Here is an 18,662-nt window from a genome sequence, read left to right as displayed (position 1 = left end):
AAAAACAACTTACTGCTTTTATTTTGACAATAAAATTTAGAAACATCTTGACACACAGAACTCCAAAAAAACAGAAAGTCATAAATCACCTAGTTAATTTACTAAAGAGGAAAGATATATCCAAAACTCAAACATCCTGTAAGTTTATACAAAAGCCAGACAGTAATAAATTGCATTAAAAAAATATATCAAGCATTTCCTGACTAATTCCACGTTGGCATTTGCCCCATTATTAAAAGGCACAGAAAACTGAGCAATGAAAGCGATCAGCATCACATCCATTATTGTCAGTAAAGTCATCAAGATTAGCAAAAAACGTTTATTAAACGTATGTTTAATAATCACCACGTAGATCGGTAAGAAATCTCTCTTGGAAGGAGTAAGAAAATAAGGCTGGAAACGACACACGTTTAAATACGACATCCCAAGACGCGAAGACGCTTCCCAGAAATCGACGTTCCGATCTTCCCAGAATAGTTGCTCTGGCTTTGCATCACTCAGCAATCACTCAAAAAAGAAGATTTAATGATCCACGAACCCACCTTCCGGCAGCGCCGCGATCCCGCGGCAGCAGCGCGGGGCCCTTCTGGGGCGTCCGTGGGCGCAGACACACCGAGGGCACTGTGGCACCGCCGCCGGTCTGTGACAGCAGCACACGCCAGACCAGGAGGGCTCGCCCGGCTTCCACTGCTCTCGGGGTCCCCGCAGTCACCCCGGGTAGCACATGCAGCAGCCGGCCCCGCCGAGCTCGGGCGCGGGTCTGTGCCGCGCGTCCTCGAACAGCCGCTCGCCCAGCTTGTGCTCCGTGATGATGTCCTCCACGCGGGTGATGTACAGCAGGGACAGCAGCACGCCCAGGAACTGCAAAAGGAGGAGATCTCTACTCAGAGCTCGCAGGCAGCGGCTTGTCTCGTGCTTCTTGCAGCAGGCTTTACAAACTGTGTATACACACGTCAGATATATGGGCAGTGGTGTGTGTAAATATACACATATATATATATAAATTCACTTTTCATATAGCGGTATAAATGGATTTTTTTGTGAAGAACTAAAACAGCAGAAGAATTAGCACCCCTGTCCTTTGGAGCATTAGAAAATCTCAGTGGATGCAGCTTGAGGAGGAGAGGACTCAAAAAACCCCAAGCAAGAGCAAATTACCCCACCAAATCCTGCAACATATCGCAGCAATGCTACTAAATTACCAGAATGCCGCCTCAGCTTATCAGTTACATTACATCAAATGGGATTTCACATACTGTAGCAACAAATCAGATGCTCCCTTCAGTGGATAAGGCAGTGCCCCCTCCCTACCTGGGGTAGCAATATGCCGAGCAGCACTCCAGCCATGATGGTGTAGTTGTCCAAAAACCAGATAAGCACTGCATTCGTGCACCCTCGGACGTAGATAATATTCTGAACACTCAAGCGCTGCAAAATAAGGGAGTGAGCGTTCAACAGGCAGTTCCACTGCTGTGTGACACTCAAAATTCAGGGAGGCAAATCTGGTTTGCCTTCCCACCTCTTTAAACCCACTGCATTTAACAGAGACCTCACTGCTAATCCTTCCATCTGTTTTTAAGTTGTTCCACACCTGCACAAGTTATTTTTTTAAACGTTTCTTTTTTTAAGTTGTTCCACACTTAAATAAGTTATTTTATTGCTTTAAACCTGGTTTTGCAGACACTTTTCTACAAGAAATGCATCCAATTCTGATTTGAGACCACTTTGAAAGAAGAGAAGTCTCCCTTTGGCTTTCATCTCTTCTTCCAAGTTGAAAGTACAGCAGTGGAAAAATATAAATTGTGGACCAAGTGCTTTGCAAGAGGCTCTAAAAAGGGCAGGAACAAGAGGGTTTGAGATTCAGTCCTGCAAGCTGTGCTGCTCCGTGACCCCAACCCATAATATAGAAAGCACTTGAGGCTGCAGAGGGTCCTAAGCAGATGAATGGGGTGAAGTTAAGCATATGCTTAAGTGCTTGGGGCATTGGAGCCAGGCTGGAGCGTTCAGGTGATTAAGCAGTAAATCAATTAACCTAAATGAAGACAAGTCGTGTGTAAAGATAACCAGTAATCCCAAAACCCAACAACCGAGGCTGGCATTGTGCTCCAAGTGCCTCAAATGAGCTGGGGAGAGGGGCTTTCCTGGAGCAGCCCCCACACCAGCACTCCAGAGCCAGGAGTGGAGAACTCAGGGCAGATCCAATTACTGATTTCCCTTCTTAATCACTCTGCAATTACTGCCTTGAGCTGGCAGTCTCTCCTCTGGAGTCACCAGGGCTATTCCCAAAAGGGAAGGCTGAAGGAGGAGGCCCCATCCCGCTCCTGGAGGGAGGAGAGGGCTGCCAACACAACCTGGGAAGTCCCGCTCTTCTTCCAGGAATAACTATTACAGGCCTAAAAATAAAAAACCCACTACAGGGATACAAAATACTTTGAAACAGCTAAGTTGGCTTTACTAACACCAATTTTACTCAGTGAGAAACTTCGGCTTTTAAGTATTAAAAGCTTTCCCCAACTCAAGTCACTGCTTAAAAGTATGAAAGCAGCTTCTTGTACATTAATTGTGCAATTAGCTTGGGGAAGTTGTCATGAAACAAGAAATCATGGAAAATACAAAGAAGGGAAGATACCACAATCAAACAAGATTAGCTGTTTTAATATATGGAAGCTATTCCAGAAAAAAACCCACAAACATTTTAATTGCTGATTTAACTGTCTGGCAGACTGAAGCATGCAGAAGACAACTTTACAACTGACCAAAAACAATGCAGAGAAGCAGCACCCTCTGCCATGGCAGGGTGGACACTGGTTACGTTACCTCTTTGTCAATGGTTTTGTATCCACACATAGTGTTGATAATGTCTGTCTGAAAAGAAAACAACAAATACAAACTGAAGCAGAAAATAAAAATTACAAAAACATGATTTTTACTCTTTCAGCCCATACAAAACCAGCGACAGGGTTATTTCCCAGTCCAACACCAGTTTCTTCCAGTAGGCCCAGGGTCAGATTTAGTAGCTGATTTCAGAGAAATGAGTATTGTCAGTGTGTCACGACACATTTGAGCCATATCTATCCAGCAAAACCAGCGTGGCATCAGCAACCAAAGCGAGCTACAACACATCACAGAACAAACAGCTGGGTTTCATTTTAAAGCCTTAATAACTTAACACATCTTATTAAGAAAACCAGTGGTTAACATAAAATGGCCTTCATGCCATCATGATGACAAATTTAAGCTCAGAAATATCTAAGCTTCAAATAATGTCCAGTACTATGAACGCTTGTATGAACATTTTACAAGACTAAATTTATTACAGAATCATTTTATATACCATTATATATATGAATATAAAATCTATATATTTTAAAAAGACTGAGTGCTTGCATTCACCACAAATTACTAACACATTTTCTGTAGTCATGTAATATTCTCTGTGGGTTCCACAGTTCTACCTGGCCTGGCAAAGCTAACCTGAAAACAACTCTCCCTCCCTCACAAATCATCCAACATAAAGCCCACCAGCATCAAAGAAAGCAGCGAACAAAGCCAAAGACGTGGAAGAAAATGAGAATATGTAAATGACAAAAATAAGGCAGAACAAACTGCGTTACTGATAGAGAATCACAGAATGGTTTGGGTTGGACCATCCAGTCCCACCCCCTGCCATGGGCAGGGACACCTTCCACTATTCCAGGTTGCTCCAAGCCCCGTCCAACCTGGCCTTGGACACTTCCAGGGAAGGGGCAGCTACTCTGTTGCCACAGCTACTCTGGGCAACTGAATACCCCTTCATCAAAATTAAAACAAGATGTAGGAATGAAGATTTCTAAATGCTGGTGGTCTCTGAGTGGTAGCCTGGGATTCCCAGGTCACCTTCCCAAGAAGGAAGAGGGATGTTTGCAAAAGACAGATGTTACGAAGCGGCAGAAACACCAGCCAGGGTCAAAGTTCTTAAGCCCCCAAAATCTGGGCTCCCACCTTGAACACACAACTGTCTGACAAACAAGGTTCAGCACATTCCTAGAAGAAAAAGCTCCAACTATTTCACAGGGCTGTTGGGAAACCGTGAGGAGCACCCATCTGCCGACCACAGGGAATAAATACACTTGGAAGTCAGCGTTTGCACCAGCGTGTTGTTGTGTTGGCTGTGAGTGATTTCACATTCCCAAACCACTCGAGCACCCTGGGACCATCCCCAAAACATGTAACCACCCCCAAAATACGTGACCACAAGGAATGCAGTTGCATCATTTCATTTGAAACAGCATTTGCAAACAGCACATCGTGGCACAAGTAAATACACACAGCAGAGATAAATGCATTAGAAACAGAGGATTATAGGCATTTGGGACTAAATTTTATCTGCTACACTAGTGTAAGTCTTTAATAAATACTTTGACTTAAACATAGTTCCTTCAGAGCCCCCCCAGTGTGAGCCTGGCTCATGTTAGCAAAGGCTTTTTTAGAGGATCAGAATCCAACCTCCAACATTAGCAGGAGTTTTCCATGACTACAAAGTCAATGAGTAATCACAAACCATATCTGTGGCTTTCCAGGAGAGAAACCAGCCTGTATTTGGAAGCATTTGTCAAACATACAAGATTTATGCATCCTCTGGTTGGCTTTTCCCCGAGGCAGCCATCCTTGCAGCCCTGTGTTGGTGTTACCCTGACGAGCAGCATCCGCGCCGCTCGGACTCCACAAGGCCCAGCAACACCATGAGTGTGGCAAAGCCATGAGCCCTAACGCACTGCAGCATCCTGATCAACAGCCTGTGCTTAAATATGAAGCTTGTTTATGATTTGGGGGCTTCTCCTTGCCTTTCAACTAACCTCCCTGAGCTTACCACTTTACAAGTAGCCTCACCCTCCCATCTCCAGCTGTCAGTAAAGCACATGGAGAGTATATTTTCCCTTGGAGAAGTTTTTATTTTAGTGCTTTCCCTTTCTTGAGGGCAAAATCCTGAGTTCTTCTGCTCCATGCAGTTCTGTCTGCAGATCAGCAGACACCATCTTCATATACACAAATTTCTTACTCTCAAACACCCAAGACTCAAAGCATAACTGTTTAGCTTTAGTTCCTGAGAACAAAACTGTTTAGCTTTGGTTCCTGAGAAGCTCACCACGGATTTAAACAGACCCTTTCTCACGCACCAAAAATGTGTAAGCACATGTAATAAACACCTTCATATGATACACATTTCTCAGGAACACCTACTGATGCAGCTATTGCGTTTATTTTCCCTGTTTGTAATTAAACAGCCGTGCTCAAGGCAGATGTTGAGAGGGCAGCCCAAAGCAGGCAGCAGCAGGCTCTCCACCACGAGCTCTGCTGTGTCTCCTCTTACACACGCTCAATTTTTCTGCCTCAATTTCTATTTCTTCTGTGTTCAGAACAAAGACAAAAACCCAGCGAGGCAGGGATTGCCTGGACTGGTTTTAAACTGAGGAATAATTCTTTATCAAATTCAGCATTGTACATCCCTCAAAGACCAATGAATTATAAGATTGAAACATATTTATATGAAACTCAATGCCTGCTCCTCCTGCTGTCAGCACCAGTTAATACCAGTTCATCACAGATGGAGAAACTGGTCCAGACCCCAGTCCTTCCAGGATTTTAGAGAGTGGGAAGGCAGGTAGTTTTCAAGGACAGGTTAGGGCCGAGCAGCAGCTCCAGTCTAGACCTGTGTCCACAAGCATGCCCTGACCCTGAGGTCAGTTGCCCACATTTCTGGAATAATCTGGATGACGAGGTCACTCTGGGTTTTAACTCACACAGCAGCTGGTGCACATCACTCCAACCCCCACCCACGGAAGCAATCAGGGCCCAGGCTTCCTGGCAAAGCTGGAACAGCAAACCCTGGGGAAAACACCAGCAAAACTTAACTTTAAGCAGCTCTCGTTCAGGCTCGCCATGAGATTAGAGGAGCTCCCAAGATCCCTTCTGGGGCTGCATGGTGGGTCAGTACAATGGAGCAGAGCCAACACATCTAACTCATTTTATTTTCTCCTTTTCAAGCTGTCAAGACCCACAGATCCATTAGGGGAGGGAAGGACCCATTTTCCTTCACTTCTCACCCCAGAATTCCTAAAGTAAGGTACCTTTCTAAGCAAACCCCAGTGATGCTGAGGGGCCAGGACTTACCTTATTTCTGATGCAGCAAGTGTAGGGCACCCCACAGGCCAGCGGGCCCGGCGCCCCACAGTTGTGGTACGCATTTTGGGACCAATCCTTGTAATCTTCCCCACCACAGCACTTAAACTGGGAAAAAAACCAACACAAAATTCAATGATCTTAAAGGTCTTTTCCAACCTAAATGGTTCTATGATTCTAAAAGGTAAAAGGGGGGGGAAAAATCGTATCTTGAACTCTTTGAATAAGTAGAAAACGAAGGTAGAATAAAACAATTTAAAAAGCCCTGAGCCACCCAAAAAATCTGTCCTTTTGTCAGCAAGGCACATATGAATGTATATGATAGAGAGAATTAAAAAGAATTATGGATATAGGTGGCACTCCTCCATCACTCATTGAGCTGTAACCCGGGGTGCCAGAGCAAAGTACTGGTGTAAGTTCCACTTCCCATCTTTTCCAAGTTGAAAAATTATCTTTGCAGGTCTGGACATCACTAAGCAATGTTTTTAAATTCATTCTATCTTGACCTGTAATAAATTTCTACAGCTGCTTGAAGGATTATGACTACATTTCCAACTGGGTCTAAAAGACTAAAGCATTGCTATAAGGCATAAATCAATCTCACCAAAACATTGTGAGTGTAATTTAGAAGAACTGAAATCTGACAAACAAATACTGTAAGTTTATGCTGACTTCATACAAATATTCACTTTATAATTTAAACAAAGGGAAAAGCAGCAGTTCATTTAATCAGTAAGATGTATACTGGCTGTATGTATCCATAACTTTGGGCAGTGCATGGAAACTTTAAAGCATTATGAAGTCTAACGACAAAATTTCCTCGGGATGGTTTGCTTTTGACAGACTTTCCATGCTAACTTTGTTTTTCAAAGCAGGCTGCCATCTCCATAACGATGTCCTAAAACACATGTAACACTTCCTAAGTTAATTTTTTTTTTTTAATCATTATTTGGCACAGTCACGGACATCACATGGGCCCTGACATCACATTTCTGAACATTTTCTGCTTCTTCTATAGTCTCTGAACTGCATGGCAGAACTCTTCAATAACCCAATAAACATTTCAACAGACCAGCTTATTAAAAAAAAAAAAGGCTATGAGTCAACTTCACATGCCATTAAGTAATGCTCAGCTGGGCTCAACAGCATTTCTGAAGTTTAATCGCAGGTATATACACTTCCACGGGCATTTCCTTCCAATAACCACCTTGTTGGAGAGCTCTTTGGGTGCCCTCAAGTGACAACACAACATGTTGTGTTCTAACAGCCTAAATGCCACCTCATTCTCTTTATCCAGTGCCTCCTGTTAACGAGATGCTTCTGCATCTCTTGGACCAGCAGAAACACTGAGTGCAAGGCCTTGGGTGGAATTTAGGCTGAGCTTGTCTGAATCCAGCTGTGGGGCCTCCATAAGCCCACGTCTTTGTAGGATCTGACCTTGAGCATCTGAATTGCACCTGCCAAGGCAAAAGCTGCACTTTGGCCCCCTGTTTTTGCAGTGATGTAGAGGGTTTTAAATGCCAGCTGGAATGCTGGATGAGCCCTGATCTCAGCGACACCAGAACAGAGACACACAAGATCCCACCCCCCTCATCAGTGAGAACTTGATTATCACGTCACTGGAAAAACTCAAAGCTGTCGCCGAGGACCTGCTGCATCTCGGCACCAAGTTAGTCCCAGGGGAAAAACCCAACAACAAACCTGCTTTTGAACAGAATCCATGATGTTCTTGAAGTCTAAATCATCGTAGTAATTCTCAATTCCTCTTCTAATGTTATTGTTCAAAAACTTGATTGTCTGAAAAGCAAAAGGAGAACAAGATTCGTGGGTTGCACACACAGAAACAAAATTAGAAGAGCGGGTTAAAGTGACAGGTGTAACTGATGGGCACAAAAGAAAAGGCTTTTTTCTTTAAGGAAAAACAAACCCTAGTTAAAAACAAATCTTAGCTCAGCCCTGCAGGGACCAACCATCTGTTCTTTCTTATGGAAGCAGCCACACTGCTGGGTTTCTGATGGGAAGTGCCAACATTGCAACACTTCTCTTCTCTGAGACTCTCCAAGCATCTCCCAGACATGGTCCCGTTATACCCAGGCAGGATCCCTCCCTCTGGGCACTTGGGATCCTCACCACCACTTGGGTGACAGAACAGTGGATCTTGGGTCTGCACCACACCCCGAGCAACACCACCACCTTCCATAAATTTTATTTTCTGTGAATTTTCCACTAATTTGATTTTCCGAGGAGTCCAAAACTGCCAGATAAGGAGCTTTATTTCACCTTAAGCAGGAAAAAAAGTGTATCTGTACATTTTACAGTGGTTTTTTTGAGAAATATGGCAGCAGGTTGGCAGATATAAGATGGTATCTCCTCAGCATGGCAAATTAGAAATTAAAGCAATAAAACATCTTTAGAGTTCAGAAGATGAGGACAAAGAAAAAAGTATTTGGTTTTCAAGACCCAGCACAATCACAGCACAGCAAAAACAGGGACTAATCATAACCAGAATGTAACGACTTCCCTTTCAATCCAGCTGCTAAAATGCCCAAATCCTAAAAATCCTTATAGGTCAGAAAACCTGAAATACACCTACTCGTCTTCTCAGTATTACAAACTGCAACACTTACAGACAAACCAGAACAAAAAGCATTAGCACATTGGTGATGAGAAATAACAACTTGCAGGACCATCCTAACTGGCCAAGAACCTCATTTAGACCCTACAGATCTGAGAAGGCAGTAGAGAAAGAACTGGGGAAAAAATCAGTGAGATATGCAAGACAAACAGCACCTCAATAAAGGCTGCTACCCTAAGCTTTTATAAATACTTCCTTGTCCTCCCCATACTGACCCAAACATCTCCATTAACTCTGAAAAACAACGAAAGAAACCTGTCTCTAAGCACAGCTGTCCTGCTTTGGTCCAGCATGGAGTAAGAAGAAAGCACCAGCCAGAGAGAACACAGTACTACCTCAAAATACAAAGTTATTACTTTTTTAAAAAAAAATCTTTTTTTAAGTTTGGTGGGGTTTTTTTTTAACATCACATGTACACATGTGGTAAAGCCACATGGCTTTTGTGGAAAATGAGCGTGGTAGGATTGGGCTGGGGAGGGAACATGTCTTACTATTCAGCATCTCCTTTTAATGCTCATATTTTGCCAGATTAGAAAAATAAGTCAAATCACAGCAATCTAGTACTTGCCATAGCAAATACATTTATGTTTTAAAGCATTTCTAACTGAAAAGAATAGTATGCTGCTTTCTGTCTAGAAAAATCAAGGTTTTAATATAGTAATAGCATGCTTGTGAATGATGGAGTCTCCTATATAAATTAGTTACGTTGCTTATGGATGTGGGCAGAGAAAAGCTGTCCTTTAGGTAAGGTAAAACATTTTGGCCACTAAAAAATAAAGTCTCCAAATCCATCTGGAAACTTCCCAAATCAGCAGTCAGACCCAGATGGCAAAACAGAAGAAAGCACTTTGTAATACATGAGGAGCTGGAAACACGTTTTGCCTGTATTGCACACTCATAGTTACCAGATTTTCTTCAAATTCTTTAATCTGGAATTCATCTCCAGAGCAGATGAATGGCAAATCCCACCATTGCTGAACCCTGAAGGCCCTGAAAAGCCTGGACCTTTCTTCGGATCTCCATCAATTACTGCCCAGTGACAATTTTAACACCTTTTATATTGCACACCTGTAACTTCATGGATCTTAAGTCACGTTCTCCGTGATCAAAACCTAAACACAAGGAGCTCACCTGGTTTCTGAAGATCAGGGCCACCACTCCACCGGTCAGCTCGATCAGCAAGCAGATACCAAGGATGTACATGAACTGCAGAAAAACAAGCGCAAGTGAGTCATCAGACAGAACAAACCTCAATTATTCTTTCAATTAGTGCCCCTAAGTCTAACATTCAGTTGCCAAGAGATTTGGCTTTCAGCAAAGAAGATGGCATTTTAAAAGAAGATATGAAATTATGGGTCTGTTCTTACAAAACTCTACATGACATGAGAAAGCCTTTTTTCCATGCTTGAGTTATTCTGGGTTTTGCCCAATTGGCAAACACGTTATTTGTCTGCTTTGAAAGGACTCAAAACCATTAGACGTATTTATCATGCCAAGACACTTCTTTCCACAACAGCCTCGCAGAGAAGCACACTGATGGACTGCTACAAACCACACCAAACTTCATGTTTTTATGTCTCCTACAAAACCAGTGCTTACCTGTTTGCTTTCAATTAGTGGGTGAAACAGCACCTTAAGATAATCCGAATCACCTTCTACTAAATTGCCAGTGCTAAATCAAAGCAAAGTTCCAGGCTCAGTACCTTTTAGTGTGTTGCTGTACACATTTATTTGTGTGTGTACCTACACATGCTCACGGATGCACTCACACCACATGTGCACCCGTGGCTGCTCATCAAAGCACGTGCAAAATACGAATAACATGAAGAAATCCACAGCACCATGAGATGGCTGCAAGGTACCAGCACTTGAAATGTTTTTCCAACGCTTCAGGCATAAAAGATGGCTGTTATGTGAATTTGGGTCTGCTGTGGAACAATGAACTTCATCGGGAGCAGAGTTTTATGATCCCTCGTCTGAAAATAACCCCTGATGCTCACCTCTGAAAGCTGGTTTAACTTCTGTGCACTCTGTGCCCAGTATCAGTGTCACGAATTCACCAGACAGTATCTTTTCTCCTGCTAAATCTGGAATCAGCCTGAGAAGCAGGAATCGGGGACTGGCTTTGTTAAATACACATCTGGGTTTGCTACCAGAATGGGAACGGAAAATGTTCTCGGCATCAGACACACCACCACACTCAGTGTGAGAGAAGCCTAAGGATGGGATCTCAGCAAAATTCCAGCATAATTTCAGAATCCACCGTTACTCCTGGCTTTGTATGTTGTGGTCCCCCACAACACACCATGTATTCAGCATTTCATTAGACTGAACTGGCGTGACAAGGCCAGGCTGGGTTGGGTTTTAAACAACCTGGTCTAGTGCAAGGTGTCCCTACTCATTCCAAGGGAGTTGGACTAGATGGCCTTTAAAAGGTCCCTTCCAAACCAAACTATCTATGATTCTATGGAGGTGAAAAAGATGTTTTCACACTTTATTTTTAATTAGTCGCATGTGCAACTTCCATCTGCAACCACAGCATTATCCAGGAATTCCCCTAAAATTTACTCTTTCAGAGGCACTGGAGAGAAAAATCTTGTCCCTTTCTTTTCACCCTCAGGGCCCTTCTCTCAAAGCCCCAAGCTACTCAGGTAACCTTGTACCATGCATTTCCACATCTACCCCTACATTCTGCTTCTCAGGGAGGACAGACAGACTGCAGCCACCACCAGACATCAGCCTGAGCCAGGGTTTCCTTCTTGAGCTCCTTCCTCCAGGTCCAAATGAGAAGCCAGTGTCAAATGGTATGTCAACAGCTGAGTTTGCACAACATACACACTGACTGACAGTAATAAACATTCCTGGGTATTTTCCATAAAAACCTTAACTACTGGGAAGTTGGTTTTCTCAGCACAGGGGTCAGACCCTCGCCGGTCCTGTCACCGGCTACTGCTCCCTGATGGAGGGATCACTGCCATTAAATTCAGATTTAATTAAAATAAAGCAACTTCGTTAAAATATTTTTCAATGCAGACATAGTTATGGGGTGTGAATTCAGAGGGCGCTGAAGAGCGGAAGCAACAAGCACTGGAAATTAGGAATAAAAATCGCAGCACTTACTGCTTGCAGAAGGCATAAGTTGTCTCTTAAGGAAGCCAGCACACCCACAAAGGATACCAGGAACATTATAACGCCCAAAAGTATTAAAATAATTGCTGGGGCTAGAAAGGCACTTTCTAGAGTTTTGTACTTTTGTCTTTCGATTTCTGCATAAATCCCCACGGCGAGGACGAGGGCTCCGATGAGCTGGAACAGAAACAGAGGAGAGCACGGATGTTACTCCTTCTCCCAGTAAACACTGACGTGACATGTTGTGAGTACACAGGAGCCTGGGACTGCTCACTTCAGGATACATTATAAACAGCGAAACACACAAAGCAGAAGTTTGGATAAAGAAAGGAAAAAAAACCAACTCAAAGACAAAGGCAGAAAAAGAGCTGTGGTAGAAAAAAAACAAATCAAACTTGTTTATTTCAAAAATATATTTCAAAATGTTTTAGCATGCTAGAAGTTAAACAAACTGAAACACTGGTTGAAATGTAATTTATTACTCATCTGAGATCACATGTATGACATATATGAGCAACATTAATGCGTGTCTGTCTGTCCTTCTCTCTGTGTATGAATACATATCTATAAATAGATATATATTTAATATAACACAGTTTTTAAGCCCATCTGCAAACAGCTTATCCATCCCTTCATACCAGCTCCTATTGTATTTAGGCTCAGTAAACACAGCCAGGTATGTCCTGTACCTCCACTCCTGCCATCAGGAGAGAGGCACTGGATTAAAAGCAAACAAAAAAAATCCAAGTCTGAAGTTACGTCACGTTCTTGAGCAAGTACCTGATAAAGCCAGAAGTGAAATAAGAAGAAACATATTTAGTTTAAAAAGGTAAAGATATTTCAATCAAAATAATTAGTTAAGTCATTAAATCACTTGGTACTAAGCCTATGGCAGGTTGCAAATCACTTTGAATTATGCTGAATAAAATAAATAAAATAAAATAAAAAATAGCCCACAATACTTAATCATGAAAATTGCAGTGGAAAAACTTTCCTGCTGACTCCAAGAGCCAGACACATCCTCAGGGAAGAGACCAGATACAAATCATTTTGGCAATGTGATAAACAACATTCCCCTTTTCTGACCTGACATTTCCACGGGTCTGCTCCCTGCACACCAATGCTTCTTAATTATACTTCTTCATTTTTAATTTCACTTCTTAATTTTGGATATGACATGGTATATCCTGGGCAAAGGGCTAGGTGAACACACAACATGATTTACCAGAACACGAGCCAAACAGTTGAAATACTTTTTTAATTATGGGATATCTTAAAATAATTAACAACATACTGGAAATTCTTGACTTTCTAAGGGAATGAATAATATCCCCAAAGGACAATATGTGGGGCATGCCACCAAGTTGTCATTTAAAAAGAAAATTCTCAGAAGGGCTCAGCCATAAAAATAAATATACTGAAGCTATTTTAAAAGCACCTTAAAATTTGACAGGAGCAAATCGAGAGTAACTCCCCCTCTGACAAATGCAGAAATTGTGCTGTAATGATGAGGGAAGAGAAAACATGCTGGACAAATAACAGGTAATAAAATTACCACTTATATGCTTCTACTGTAAAACTGTAATTGGGGTTTTTTTTATTACTAAATGGTCCATTTGTAGTGTCAGCTTCATGCTTTTAAAAAAATGTAGTGATTTGGGTAATAAATTATTGATTTCTTTTCAAGCAGATGACAAAATAAATCAGTTAGAAACTTTTAAATGCAGCTCTAACAGTTGAGGAAGAAGTCTCAGCACCATACAAACCTAATACAGATTATAAAACTGGGGACTGTACTTGTACACATGACTCGGGAGTTCTATTATTATTATTGTTATTTTTTTAAAAATTATTTTAAAAAACCAAAACCTGATTCTCCTGCAAACCTGAAATACCATTAACAGAATCAACACTAACTGTTGCCTAGAAAAGTAAAAATAACCCAAACACTGGACATAAACCACAGCTATTAAAGCTTGAAGAGGATTATCAGAATTTCAGAAGAGCACTGTTTCAAGACTAGAACTTCTTATCGAACTTTCTTTTTCTTAACCATAGTTTTCTCATCAAAACACTAAATTTCAGAGTTTTTTGGTTGTTTTAGAGATTCAAAGGTGCCTGTGAGTAAAATACAAGACACATTCCCACTTTAAGAGTTTAAGATGTATAGACACATATAACATCTTCTTGGACACATATATGCTCACCCCTTTTCACTTGCACTTTTGCTCACACAGCCTCCAAGATCTATGCTTTTATTATCTTTTACTTTTTTTTATGCATTTAATAAAAATCTTTTGAGCCTTTAATATGGTCAAGCCAACAGCAGCAATTATTTATGACGAGCAGATGTGGTAACTCAGCAGTCATCACACCCGAGTCTCCTCTCGGACCTGTGCTCTCCCTTCCTGTGACTGGGGCTGGAAACACAACTCTTACGTAGGGAACCCACCGATACAGGGGCTGTTTACATCCTGCATCCTTCCTAACAGCTCCCAGTTTGGCAATTCCAGCTGTGTACGCAGGAAAATTAACTGGCCTTGACTCACATTAAATGAGCATCCACCAGCAAATACCAGGGGATTTCTCTGGGGCTTTTGCATGCACAGAAGCTGCTTTCCCAAGAGAAAGCAAAAGCATTTATTTATTTATAAGCAGAGGTTTTAACCCTGTATATACAGTACTTATTCTTAAGTAAAGCAGCCGCTCAACAACAGCACCTTCTGTTTAAAATGCTGGATTTTCTTTCAGCTGGGCAAGAAAAATTACATTACAGCGTCATGCACCAGCAGAAGAGTTACCTGGAAAAGTTACAGGGACAATCAGTTTTTAAAAAAGTGCTGGGTAAGACCTACGAGACGACACAGGGCCCTTAGCAAATATCCCCTCCAACACTCCCAGTGATGTTTTAATTTCCTCTCTGCTTTGGATAAGGCTGATTATTTCGTTCCTGGTGGTTTAAAACCATCCTGGGGATTCGAATCTGGGCGTTCATCGCTCGTAATGTACCAGAGAAACAGCTACAGCAGGGAGGGAATCGAATGAACTCAGCATCCAGCAGGTCAAAGCCCCAGACAGCAGCAGAACATCACAAACCACCCAAAATTTAAGCAAGCCAATACTCCACAGCCAAACTTTACTTCCACTTACACCAATTTAAAAAAAAACCTGAAAACAAAAAACCGAAACAAACAAAAAAACCCAACGAACACCCAAACTCAGCAAGAATAACACAGCTGAAAAGAGAACCAGGCGAGTGGCATTTACAGCTGATGAGATCTGCCTGGCTAAGCTGGAATAAAAGGGAATTTCGCGAGCGGAGCCCACAGGCTGCCCCTTACACAATGCGGGGTGTGTTCGGCTCCAGCACCGGGATGATGCCCAGCGCCAGCCTTCCTTCCCCCGAGCAAAGGCCAGCATTCCCATCCTTCCTTCCCCCTCCTCCAGCCCCCATCCCTCCCCTCCCTCTCTCCCTCCCGGAGCAAACCATCTCCCCGGCAGAGCCAACAAATGGAAGCTCTTGGTTATAAACAAGGGCAGAGCATTGAAAATCCACAGCGAGCAACTACAAAGAGTAAATAAAATCCTCGGGCTGTCTGAAAGAGGCTTTGTCCTCCGCGGACGCCCCGAGAATCGCTTCAGAAGGGCCCTTTCTCTGCCACCAGATGAATGTTCACATCCCACCACCCAGGGCCCTTGGTGCCCGTGGAAAACGCGGAGCAGACAACGCGCACGGCCCTTCGCGAAGGACTCGCTGCAAAAACACGGGTGGGAAAATAACACACCAAATTTCTCTCTCCTGAAACTCTCTCCACCTGCGGAATAGCCGCTGTGGAGGAACGCAGGAAAGTGTCAGAAGCCTAAACCCAAGGGTTGGCTTGTCTGCTAAGACAGACAAAAGATATTCAATATCCCCAAAAGCCTGAACTGCACCCAAACGCTTCGTGTTTCAATCATTTTTTATTAAATCATATCTCTAATCAGACATCTACCATCAAACCTGATGGATCTAAAGGTCTCCTCCCACGCAGTGCACTAAAAGCTTTACCATCCCACTTGGCAAATACCGTGTCAGACAGAAACAGACCAGCCAAACAAGAGCTTAAGCAGCGTTTAAACTGAAAGGGCCAGAAAGAAACCCCGCCTGAGCACCTCCGACATCAGTACAGCCTGGAGCCGGCATCACCCCAGTATCCCAGAGCCCGAAAAGGCACCTTTTAAAATCATGGTGCTTACAAAGAGTACTTTAAAAGAGCCCCAAGGGCTCCTTCCAGCCCGGAGGGTGCCTGGTCTGGGTGGATTTGCCACATGTCAGAAGTCAGTGGTCGTAGCCTGGCCTCTGCGACTTGATGGCTTTATCCAGCAACTGGATGAGGACAGCAAGTGCCACACACCCGTAATTCTACAGCCTCGCAGCCTCATCCTGCCAAGGCTCGGGAGAGGGCTTATCCCATACACAGGTGAGTGACGTTGTAGGGCAAAGGCTCTATCTGCCCATCTCTCCTGGAGGAAAGAGCCGCATTTTAATGCGCGCACGGACGATTTTTACCTGCCCAACTTCCAACTCCTGCAGCTCCCCATCCGCCAAAACCAGTTCGTCAGTCCCTAGGGAAGGTCGGGGCGCTGCCACGGGCGTGACACCCGCCACCTCAGCCGCGGAAACATCCACCGACTGCCAAAGCCCGGGGCCTGGCGCGGGGGGATCCCGCTGCCCGGGGGTTCGCGGGACCGCGGTCCGGGATTCCCCGCTCCGAGCCCAGACCCCGCACAGCCCCGCCCGCCGCTCACCCAGAAGAAGGTGGAGTAGGTGATGAGGGTGAGCTTGAGGCAGAGGTAGGAGAGCCGCCCGCAGTACCGCGCCTGCTCCGGGTCCCCCGCCGCCATCCTCCCTCCCGCCCCGCGGCACCTGCCGCCGCTCCCGCCGCTCCCGCCCCTTCCCGGCTGGAGCGGGGCGGGCCCGGGGGCGCCGCCGCTTCCGGAGCGGGACCGGCGGGGACACACGGGCAGCGCCGGGGAGGGAGCGGGGATCTCCGGCTGCTGCTTTCTTCTTCTTTTTTTTTTTTCGCTTTTTTTTCTTCTCCATTCCCCCGGCAAACACGCCTGGCCGCTCGGCCGGGGTTAACCCCGCAGCTGGAGACGGCAGGAAAAGCAGATCCGGCTGCTCCAGCGCTGCCAGAGCCACGCGCGCACCCCCAAAACCTCCGCGGTCGCCACTGAAACAGCCCGGACAAAAACACTTCGGTGGGAAGCTCCTGCTGCCCGTGGGTGCCGGGATTTTGGGTCGAGCATCCGTAAACACTGCAAAGCAGGCTCCCTGGGCGCTACGCCGGCACGGTGGAGCGATACCAGGGCATTTACCTTTCGTTGTAAAACTCGCGGTTGTCCAGCACGTCCTGCAAATAACAACAGTTAATGGGCGTATTGCACTGGCCACGTTTTCTGCCTGCACCGAGGTTTATCCACGTCCCGCTGCTGTGACAGTGGGACAGCGCTGGGTCTGACGCAGCGATCATGAACTGCAAACGCCATTCATGCCTCCGAGATGAAATAAGCCTTTTCAAGCCCGCAGCGCTGCACTCCTGTCCCACAAAGGGCTATTTTTCCCCCGGGGAAAAAAGTCTCATTCAAAGTGGCAGACAACTGTCACAGAGTTGGTTGTTGCATCCTGGCCCGGAGCAGAGACAGATGGCGTTGAAAATCAGCGTCTGGTGTCAGAGGAGATGAAGTGAGGCAGCATTTGTCCTTAAGTTACCTAGGAAAGCGACTGGAAAACCTCCGAGCTGTGTACGTAAAACTGTGTAAGCAGTCAGTCACACATCATTTCGTTAGGTCATACAATATACCAAAACCTTGTTTATAAAGGCTAAAAAGTATCCCTGGAAAATTCTATTATAAAAAGCACCATTGCTTTTCCATGCAGTGCTACATTCTGCTTCTGGAAAACAAATAATCCAGCCCAGGACCCAACCGGTAGCTCTTCACCTGTAACGTTTCTGACGATAATTCAATGCCCCAGAGCATTCATCCTCTAAAATATCACAACTTCAATCTTCAGACAGATTTGCAAATATCCCTGACACTTACAGCGGTGTGCAGGCTGGAAATCACATCACATACCGTGTAGGTGCTGGGAATTAGAGTCTGCCACAGGTTCTTCATGTCTCATGAGTGTCATTCACATCCCAACATGTTCCTGTCACTTAGACATCTTCCTTGTTTGAGTATTTAATTAAATTAATAGTTTTGGTGTGACTTTCTTAATGCCTTGCCTGTTCATTTGTGCTGATTTCTGCAAATAAAATTTCAGGGCACGTCCAGCTGGATGGGGAAGCTGATTAAAAGGAGTGTCCGTTTTCCTGTTGTTTTCACTCTGAACAGAGCCAATGCATCAAAACAGGTTCCTGTTATGAAACTGTACGAAAATAATTGACTAATCCCTTTCTTTGCTGAATCCCAGACCTCGTCTGTATATTGAAATGACAAGATTTCTGGACACAATTAGTACAGTTCAGCAGCAAACAGTGGTTAAAAGTAAGATGTTATGAACTGCCTGTGGTGCTGAGGGTCCTTCTTGGTTGCATTCTCTCCCCCTCAGCCCAAGGCAGCACAGAACTGCAGTTTTCCAACGAGGAGTCTGGCATCTCTGCCAGCATCGAGGCAGATCCTGCATTACAGCGTCTGCTCCCGGGGCCATCCAATAGCTCAGCTAGTGGTGGTTTTGTTCATGTTACGGATCAGT

At 44.3% G+C, this 18,662-nt stretch overlaps 1 protein-coding gene across 1 annotated transcript; it reads right to left on the bottom strand.

Annotated features, from left to right (window-relative positions):
- Positions 1-299: 299 nt before the first annotated feature.
- TSPAN15 (tetraspanin 15) lies at positions 300-16,819 on the bottom strand. Its single transcript, XM_027720968.2, has 8 exons — positions 16,712-16,819; positions 11,915-12,100; positions 9,926-10,000; positions 7,861-7,956; positions 6,151-6,267; positions 2,818-2,865; positions 1,312-1,428; positions 300-861 (listed from the first exon to the last, which is right to left on the bottom strand). Exons 1-8 carry the CDS (start codon positions 16,805-16,807, stop codon positions 709-711), a joined length of 888 nt encoding a protein of 295 aa, XP_027576769.1. The 5' UTR covers positions 16,808-16,819; the 3' UTR covers positions 300-708.
- Positions 16,820-18,662: the final 1,843 nt, after the last annotated feature.

Source organism: Pipra filicauda, unplaced genomic scaffold (assembly GCF_003945595.2).
Source record: "Pipra filicauda isolate LSUMZ 115617 unplaced genomic scaffold, ASM394559v2 scaffold246_size1145428_pilon, whole genome shotgun sequence".
Lineage (NCBI taxonomy): Eukaryota > Metazoa > Chordata > Aves > Passeriformes > Pipridae > Pipra > Pipra filicauda.
The sequence above is the reverse complement of the archived record's forward strand: the minus strand, read 5'-3'. Positions and strand labels throughout refer to the sequence as shown.

Bases quoted from the DNA above. Each gene is read 5' to 3' on its own strand.
- TSPAN15 (XM_027720968.2), bottom strand. From the start codon at position 16,807: ATGGCGGCGGGGGACCCGGAGCAGGCGCGGTACTGCGGGCGGCTCTCC. The intron at 10,001-11,914 runs GTAAGTGCTGCG...GTTTTTCTGCAG, and splicing joins ACTTATGCCTTCTGCAAGCA to TTCATGTACATCCTTGGTAT. The intron at 862-1,311 runs GTAGGGAGGGGG...CTCCTTTTGCAG, and splicing joins TCGGCATATTGCTACCCCAG to TTCCTGGGCGTGCTGCTGTC.